This window comes from Triticum urartu, chromosome 3, assembly GCF_003073215.2.
Source record: "Triticum urartu cultivar G1812 chromosome 3, Tu2.1, whole genome shotgun sequence".
NCBI classification, from domain to species: Eukaryota; Viridiplantae; Streptophyta; class Magnoliopsida; order Poales; family Poaceae; genus Triticum; species Triticum urartu.
The window spans coordinates 282,679,943-282,689,502 of NC_053024.1; the positions used below are offsets into that span (position 1 = coordinate 282,679,943).

The 9,560-nt window shown below is 48.6% G+C and overlaps 1 protein-coding gene across 1 annotated transcript; it reads right to left on the bottom strand.

Moving 5' to 3' along the window:
* Positions 1–1,717: 1,717 nt before the first annotated feature.
* LOC125546808 lies at positions 1,718–4,593 on the bottom strand. Its single transcript, XM_048710933.1, has 4 exons — positions 4,290–4,593; positions 4,050–4,169; positions 3,996–4,018; positions 1,718–3,765 (listed from the first exon to the last, which is right to left on the bottom strand). Exons 1-4 carry the CDS (start codon positions 4,591–4,593, stop codon positions 3,178–3,180), a joined length of 1,035 nt encoding a protein of 344 aa, XP_048566890.1. The 3' UTR covers positions 1,718–3,177.
* Between the last annotated feature and the right edge of the window lie 4,967 nt (positions 4,594–9,560).

A 9,560-nucleotide genomic window follows, 5' to 3' on the forward strand; every position in this document is an offset into this window, starting at 1 on the left:
TATCGGCGGCAATGCGGGTACTCGCTTATGGCATACCCGCGGATTATACCGACGAGTATCTTCGCATTGGGCAAGATACAACCACGGAGTCAGTCCGTAGGTTTGCCAAGTTGGTCATTCGGTTGTACGGTGAGCAGTATCTTCGGGCACCAAACGAGGAAGATACAAAGAGATTAATGAAAATGAATGAAAAAAGGGGATGGCCGGGGATGCTAGGTAGTCTTGACTGCATGCATTGGAGGTGGAAAAATTGCCCAAAGGCATGGCACGGAATGTATTGCGGTAAAAGCCGTGATGCTACCATTGTGCTTGAGGCTGTAGCATCTCAGGACACATGGATTTGGCATGCATTCTTTGGGTTGCCGGGAACACTCAATGATATCAATATCCTCAATAGATCTCCTTTGTTCAAAAGATTAATTTCTGGGGATGCTCCAGCTTGCAACTACAAAATCATGGACAATGAGTACTCAATGGGATACTATCTCACCCATGGCATCTATCCCCAATGGGCAACTCTTGTGAAGTCCATCAAGGAGAAAAATGGGGTGCCCTTAACAAGAAAAGAGGCTCATTTCACCAAGGCACAAGAGGCAGCCCGCAAGGATATTGAGAGAGCTTTCGGTGTTTTGCAAGCAAGGTTTGCCATAGTTCGTGGTCCAGCTCGGTTTTGGGACAAAAAAACCTTGATGAACATCATGAAATGTTGTGTGATTCTACACAACATGATCCTAGAGGATGAAAGAGGGTTAAACCTCCCTTGTTTCTATGACAATGTTGGTACCCGTGTGCAACCGGAAAGAAATCCTTCTCGCATACATGCTTTTCTTCAAGCACATCGTGAGATTGAGGATGCAACCACTCATGGTCGGCTCCGGGATAATCTAATAGAGCACCACTGGCAGTTGGATGGGCGGCGCATTGGCCCATGATGTACTTTTGTTTTACTTTTCTATGTCCTATTTGATTCGAACAATTCGTGTAATTTGCTCAAACATTGTTGTAATAATTTGAATGATTATTGTTTTATTCGGTGTTGTAATAATAACTAGAATGATTATTGTTTTATGTCAAATGTGATGGAATTTGTGATATGTCATATGACGAAATGTGTGATATATGAAACGATAGTTTTAAAGGTTGGGGTTGAGGCAAAGACTAGAACCTTCAAATCCAACCCTTAAAGCAGTTTAAGGGTTGGGTTTGAGGGCTCTAGTCTTTGCCCCTGTTTTTCAACCCTTAAAAAGATCAAAAAGTGGTACTTCTGAACCTTAAAACTGCTACAAGAGTTTGAGGATTTAGAGATTCTACTAGTAATGCTCTTACTCTTTGACATGGTAGTCGGCAAGTTTCAAAGATTCGTCTGCGGTTTAGCTGGACAGGGGAAGTCCCCCCTCTCTCCACGGTCCTCCTACTACTCCCCACCCCCAGCACAGCGACGCATCACCGCGGGAAGCACGCACCGGCTTAGGCATCGCAAGCTCCCTAGCCCCCTTCTCACCCCACACGGCGAGATCTTGGTCTGATCTCGCTAGCGCGTGGTCAGATCCACCACACCCGCTCACCAAGCCATCGCGCGGCGGAGACCCGATGTCGGCGGCGGTCGAGGAGCAGATGGTAGTGAAAGCGATCCGGGAGGAGTGCCCGTGGGAGTCCCTCCCCAAGCGTCTCCAGTCCACTCTCCACACCAAGGACGAGTGGCACCGCAGGTATTTAGAGCCTGTTCGTTAGAGCCCCAGATCCTCATTTTACAGCTCCCTGCTCCTGATCCTCCGAGAATCCACTCCCATGAGGATCTGGATCAGCTTTACAAAAGTGTTGGCTATCAGTTGGCTCCTAAAACACTGATTTGTGGGTTTAGGAATAAATAGACCATACTGCCTTTGATTGTGATACTTTTGTCACCCCTCTGCATATACGTCCGGCATACCATGACATGTTGTGAACATTAACATATTATATAGGAATAGGAATATTGTATGGAGCGTTAGTTAACAATTCAGTTTGAGCTTATCTGAAGCATCATCTTACGTTGATTGCAATTGTAACCATCACATGTGTGTGCTACAAGTGGTCCCATGATTATCACACAATAACAGAGTGGTGTATGTATATAACAATATATGTTATATGTGTAGCAACTTCTCCAAGTGTATATAATGAACATGATCAATCTAAATAGATGAAATAAAATGTTCTACCCATAGTTGTCTCGGAACAAAAAATAATATGACATAGAAAATATTCACAACATCTAGCTTGTAGATTCAGCAACTGCCTTTGCAAGGTCGTCACGGAACTTATCCATTGACCTATCACTCGTGCTTGATGTTGATGAGTCTGATGCATCTTGAGAAATAATATATTTCCTATACCTCGTTGGTATTGTCGGAACATAGTTAGGACTCCAATCAAATCTACGAAAATGCTTATCAGTCATACCATGCTCCGTAGAGAAGTTTGGATCTTTTGGTCGCACAAAATCTTTAGACATCTTTACCAAGCTGTGCAGAACAAGATCAAACTTTCTACTGATTGTGCCACTGGAATGCTTAAATCGATTTTGCGCTCCCCGATTTGAGTGATATCCACCACAGATGTACAAGAAGAGTGGTAGAGCTTCAAAAGTACTCATATGCGTAGTTGATTTCAGACCATACGTACTCACCAAAAGATCATGCAGATTGTGAAACATTGTAGAATTCATACGAAACATGCGGTGGCTCTCCCCTGGAGCGCGCAAGGTTTCTTTCACCCAGCCCATTCCACTGAGAATTGAAGTCCTAGGTTCATTCTTATCCAAGTAGGCCATGTGGTACTTTTCAACAACAGTTACAGCAGAAGCAAGATTGCTTATCATCATTTCATGTAAGTTGATCAGCTGTACATCTTCGTCACACTCTTCATTTGAGTAATTACTCCCTCCACTATCACTTTCGCTTGAGGACATCTATGTTATACATGAGACAATTCACAATGAGAAACGAGTCGATGGCAATAATGACATACATAAATAGGAATAAGATTCAAATGACTGTATTCATATAGATAATTTGTGACAAACCGGACAGGGTCTTACAAGCCAAATAAATTACTAAATGCAACTTGAAAGATAGGCGTGTTGAAGGCATATTACTTATAGGAATGCCTTAACAATTACAACCAAAATATTATAATCTATTTGCCATACTTGGCATTATATTTCCTTTTAAGCCAGTCAAATCGTGCACGAGCATCAGGTATGGTCATAAACATTTCTCTTTGCTCCTTTACAAAAATTTCAGAAGCAATGAAGCGCTCATTAGTGCCAATGACACCACCACATTCTGTAACCAGAGTCATGGCATCTTTGATGGTACAAACTGAGGCATCCTCCCTCTTCTGAGCAATGGATTCAATGGTTGCTTGCGACTTCTTGCTCAGCTCAACAATTTCGTTCAAATGGTCTTGCATGATCACAGAACCACTCCTTGACTTTTTCCCTTTTCCGTCTATAGGACCACCTGCTCTTTTTCCTTTACTAGCAAGATGCCCGCGCATTGCACGGAACATCAAGATGCATTTTTTTATAAAACACCTGTTGTGATTGACCCATGCGGGAGTAATCCCATGTGTAAAAACTAATGATATCTCGAGAAAGAGGAGAGATAAGGTGAGGAGTAGGGTGTGGTGGTGATTGGTGGTCGGACTGAGCGGAGGCATGGGGATGGACGACGCCGGCAACGGCCACCATGCCAAATTGTTCCAGAGGCTTCCTTTTTTAATTGCTCAACAATGAGGTTGTGGGAGATAAGGATGAACGAGGGAAGGCCTTATCTGCAAATGTGGAGAGAGGTGTGGATATCTTTTTGCAAAATTGCCATAGTTTGCTTTCTATCCGTCAAATATAGATCGGACGGTCTATATTGCAAGATGGCAGGCACACCATCATCACCAACTCGTTTTTTTATAAGAGTAGAGATTATTAATAATTGGCGACTCATCTTCGTCCTCACTTTCTTTGTCCTCGTTCTCATCTCTGTGGTCTTCAGCATCAACATTCTAAGGACTTTGGGGCAAGCTACCATTAGCAGGAGACCAATGGTCTTCACCAGTGTTGCGCAAGTCTTCAAAGATCTTGGCCAAAAGGTCCTCATTTTGAAGTCCCGCCTTCTGAAACCTACCACAACCTTGGTATTTCTGTCAACGCCAAGTACTAAACGTTAGACATCCACGGATGGTGAAGCATGTTTTGTATGTGCAGAAAATAGAAAACGACTAGTACCTCACTTTTTAAAGATTTTTCCGACGCTCCGCAGAAGCTGTAACCGTTTGCTTCACAGAATCCCAGCCCATACCTGTCTCCTTTTTCAAACTCTTCCAAATGTAGTACACACTTTTTAGTTTATCCAATTTGTTCTTAAACTGTCTTTTGTTGTACTGTATTCCAGTCTTCTGGTAGAATTTATCAATCACTGTCATATACCCAGTATTATTCATATGTGTATTTGGGCGATTTCCAGCCTCAACTTGTTCCTTGAACAACTCACAAACCAAGCGAGTGTGTTCTTCATTCCACTCAGCAGTTGCTTCCATTGCTACTGTGTTCGGCATAAATCCATGTAAGCAACGGTACCAGCTGCTAATAAAAATTAAATGAAGTTGGAGATGCACGGAACAAGTCTTCTAGTATTATTACTAATATATATGAAGGCATAAGTACCTCACAATAAATAAATTAGCTAGTACTACTACTAAGAAATCTGATAGTACGTCTAATCTATTATTTAGGGAAGCGACTCATTGGCAGCATATATATAAAAGGAACAGAACACACTCACATTCAGTAATCAGCTAGTGAGAGGCGTACATCTGCACTTCGTACTAGTTATCTACAGCCAATCTGAAATCTATCTTGAATATACATGATTTTCTATGAAACCGAGTTCCTCAATCAATCTTGGCACATGTCGTGTTGAAATTAGAGAGGGGATGGGAAAATCTTGATACAAGCAATGGGGACAGGTGAACATGAACCAATCTACAACCTAGGGTTTGGGGATGGGAACCATACCTTAACAGGATAAATGGAAGAAGTGAGTTAGCGGTGTAGCAGGTCGCCTTCGTCGGTCTCCAGTGATGGCCGTGGCTGCCGTCGGTCACGGCCTCAGTGTCAGCCGTGGCTGCCGCCGGTTGCCTCTCTCTATTCCTCATACGGGAGAAAGAAGGGAGATGGAACAGATTAAGCAAAGCGGTATGAGATTTTAGGGGTTAGTAATGGCAATGGTGGGTAATATCTCTTAACTACTCTGTGCCTTTTGGATTCCACAAAAATAAAATCGACCTGTTGGTCGCTCCTCCGCGCTAGTGTATTTTCTGCTCCGCTCCTTGCCGATCCGCGAATCGTATTTTCTCGGAGCCCGGGTGTTCGGCTCTGCTCCCTTGATTCCCGTACAGAATCTGAGAGCAGGAGCCGTACCGAACACAGCTTCCTCTCATAACTCTCCATGGTTTAGCTCTGCTGCAACCTGCAATCCGTGGTGGTTGCATTTGAGTTCAAAAAGCGACTACAATTAATTAGTAGAGACAATTCGACACAGGTTCAGCTATATACCTGGCACTTCCCTAGCTCTCATCCTTTTTTCTTTCGAGAAAGCGCAGAAGATTTGCGTTTCATTGCATTGAAAAGGAAGGGGTTTCAGTTACATCCTCCTAGGAGGCAATTATACAGAGTGAGGGTGGTGCAATTAATGTACATCCTAGGTCTGGGGGATGAGGGCACGCAGGCCCAACGCGCCGGCTCTGGCCCAAAGGGTCGCCTCCTCCTTGATTTTATCCAGTAGCGTAGCTATAGAAGGGCTGACTCTGTCAAAGACGCAGTCGTTCCGATGCTTCCACAACATCCAAGGAATGAGTAGTGTCGCCGAGGCGAGGCCCTTGCGCATAGGCTTGGGCGTGTGCTGCCGCACGGAGAGCCACCAGGTGTTGGTTGATGGCTTGCCATCAGGCGGGTTGCAGGGAATCCTTAGCCAGCTCAGGATTTCATACCAAACCTGCCGGGAGAACGGGCAAGCGAGGAGGAGCTGCTGGAGGGTCTCCGGCGCCTGGTCACAGAGTGGGCAGCACGCGGGGTGCTGCAAGCCGCGACGGGCGAGGCGGTCGGCGGTCCAACACCGGTCTAAGTGGGCGAGCCAATGGAAGAAGCGTACCCGGGGCGGCGCCCAACATTTCCAAGTGAGCTTCCAAGCATCACATGCGGTGGATCCGTGGAACGTGGCAAGGTAGGCGGACTGCGCGGTGTAGGTGCCTTTGGAGCTCCACTTCCAGAGTAGATGATCTGGCTTGGCGGAGAGCGTTGTGTGCTCAATCATGTGCCAGAGTTGCAGGTACTCGCCGATCTCTTGAATCCCAATGGTGCCCTGTATGTCGCGCGCCCAACTGTTGGCCTGAAGGCCATCCGCCACCGTCCGCAACTTGCGGCGTCTCTTGGGGATGCAAGAGTATAACGCTGGCGTGATCTCGCTGACGGAGCGTCCGTCAATCCAGCGGTCCTCCCAGAACAAGGCGAGCTGACCGTTGCCTATCTGCATGGTGGTCGAGGCAAAGAAAAAGGCACGCTCGTCGGCGGAGAACTGCAGGTCAAGACCACTCCAAGCCCTGGCGCTGTCGGTGCGGCTTAGCCATAGCCAACGTGTGCAGAGGGCGAGGCTTGTGCGCTTGAGGTCGTGGACACCAAGTCCTCCAAGCGAGATCGGCCGTGCGACGTGCCGCCAGTTGACATGGCAGTGGCCGCCGTTGGCTTCGGCCCGCCCGGCCCAAAGGAATCCCCTCTGAATCTTCTCCAGAGCCTTGATGATCCGCTTCGGTGGTGCTAGCGCCAGCAGCTGGTGGATGGGGATGGCGCTGAGCACGGCCTTGACAAAAGCAAGGCGGCCAGCCTTGTTCATGAGGCGCGCCTTCCAGGTAGGCAGCATGCCAGCAGTTTTGTTAACCACGGGTTGGAGTAGGGCAGCGGATGGGGGCTTGATCGTGAGCGGGATGCCAAGATATGTGATAGGCAGGTCCACGATGGGGCAGCCAAGTGCGTCGATGGTGGGTGCCACGTCGTCGGCGTCGCGGCAGATGAGTGTGGCAGAGCTCTTCAGGAAGTTCACCTGGAGGCCCGACGCGCGTCCGAAGAGCTGCAGGACTCCTTTCACAGCCATGGTGTCGCCCTGGGTGGGGTGGCAAAATAGGATCACATCGTTTGCATATAGCGAGACGGCCGGGATCGGGCGCCGCGGGTGAAGTTGCTGCAAGATGCCCGTCTCGGTGGCTCGGTGAAGGAGACGGCTAAGCGTGTCGACCGCGAGGACAAATAGCTAGGGCGAGAGGGGATCACCCTGTCGAAACCCGCAGCGATGCCAAATGGTTGGGCCGGGCTTGCCGTTCAGGAGCACCTTGGTGCTGGCCGACGAAAGCAGAATGGCCAGCCAGTCTAGGAAGCGGTTACCGAATCCGTATTGGCGCAATACCTCGAAGAGGAACAGCCAGCTGATCGAGTCGAAGGCCCGTGCCAAGTCGAGCTTCAACAACAAGTGGGGGGCCTTGAGCTGATGGAGGAGGCGTGCGGATTGCCGGACGAGGACGAAGTTGTCATGCAGCGAGCGTCTAGGGATGAACGCGTTCTGATTCGCGCTGACGAGGGCATTGAGCTTGGGCGCGAGACGCAGCGAGAGGACCTTCGCAAAGATCTTGGCGACGAGGTGGATGAGGCTTATCGGCCTGTAGTCTCCGAGACAGCGAGCGTCCGCGCGCTTGGGCAGCAGCGTGAGGAGCGCTTGGTTAAGGCAGCTGAAACCACGGCCCGGAGCGCGTAGAGCTGCTAGAACACGTCAATGAGGTCCTGCTTGACGATGGGCCAACATGCGCGCAGGAAGTCAGCGGTGAAGCCGTCGGGGCCGGGTGCTTTGCGCGCGGGCAAGCGCTTGATGGCCTGCCAAATCTCCTCGGCGTTAAAAGGTGCATCGAGGTCGTCGAGGCTGGCAGGCGTGATGAGGGCGGGGAGGTCCAGAGTGCACTCCCGGGGCGCGGCGGTGCCAAGCAGAGCGTCAAAGTGCGCGTAAGCTACGCGGCCATGTCTCCCTGGTCCATGATGATTTCCTCGTCAACCATCAGGCTGTGCACCGTGTTCTTCTGCCGCCTATATGAGCATTGCCGGTGGTAGAAGGATGTGTTGGCATCGCCGTCTTTGAGGTTCGCAAGGCGGGCGCGTTGGCGAGCGATGAATCGCTCCAGGGAAGCAAGGCCTAGGTAGGAGGCCTTGATCTGGCGACGCAGCCAGTCTTCGTGCGGGGACAAAGCACTACTCTCCAAAGCGGTGTCAAGCCTGAGGAGAAGCTCGCGGGAGATCGCCAGCCTGAGGCGCACATTGCCCACGGTCCGCGAACTCCAGCTAGTGAGCTGGCGCGTGGTGGCCTGCATGCGCAACATGAATCGCCGGAATGGGTCTGTCACGTGGACGGAGTGCCATGCGGCCGCGACGACGTCGTGGAATCCGTCGAGGCGAATCCAGAAATCCTCGAATGGAAGCGCCGGTGTGGAGGCGCTATCGGAGAGCAGTCCAGAAGCAGGGGGGCTGTTGTCGGAGATGACAGAGGCGAGGCAGCGTAGGAGGCACGCGCTATGAAGCTCCTCCCAGTCCGTGGTGCAAAGCACCCGGTCGAGGTGGACAAGGGTTGGGGGCGACTGCTCATTCGACCAAGTGTAGCGTCTCCCGCTGAGGTACACTTCTTTGAGCGCTAGGTCGTTGAGCACGCGTCGAAAGCGACCCATCATGCGGCGGTTGACGTTCCCGTTACTAGCTGCATTCAGGTAGGAGGCTTCGGAGTGGCATGTGATGGTCTCAGTTTGGAACATTGCAGGGCTTGGGTTTAGAGTAGATCATAGGTGAAAGATGGACTCACTTGTTACCTCTCGCATAAGCTTGTGAAAGCTTTTTGTTTGGTATAGGTAGATTGGGTGAAAGTGAACCAAGCCTGTCAAGTTCCCCCGAAGTCTGTGAAGCACATGATATTCGGTTTCTTTAAAGAGCATACAACATGCAACTCTAATGTTTCTTGTGATTTGAACCTAGGACCAACCAATTGTTTGTAGAACGAGCTAGCCATGACACCAATGCAACTGTTATGTTCTGTATGTAGAGGTCTGTTGTCGCTCTGTTCCAGAATATAAGGTGTATTGATTTCTGTGCAACTCAACCATTTCAATGTTTGACCAAGATTATGGAATAAAACAACAATATCTGCAATACCTAATAGATAAAATGTGAAACTACTTTTCATGATGCATCAAGTATATAAATTTCATATTGTGGATATTGATATAATTTTTCTAAAAACTTAGTCAAACATGCACTCGTTTGACTTTTGAAAAAACAAATACACCTTATATAAAGGAACGGAGAGAGTATATGCAAAAGGAAGTGAAATCCATGTGCTAGATTTGTTTCCAAGTAAGTCTAATAACGTGCGCACGTGCTAGAATATGTGTACAAGTAGGAAAAATAGAATTAACTCATTCCCATAAGTATGCAACATGAT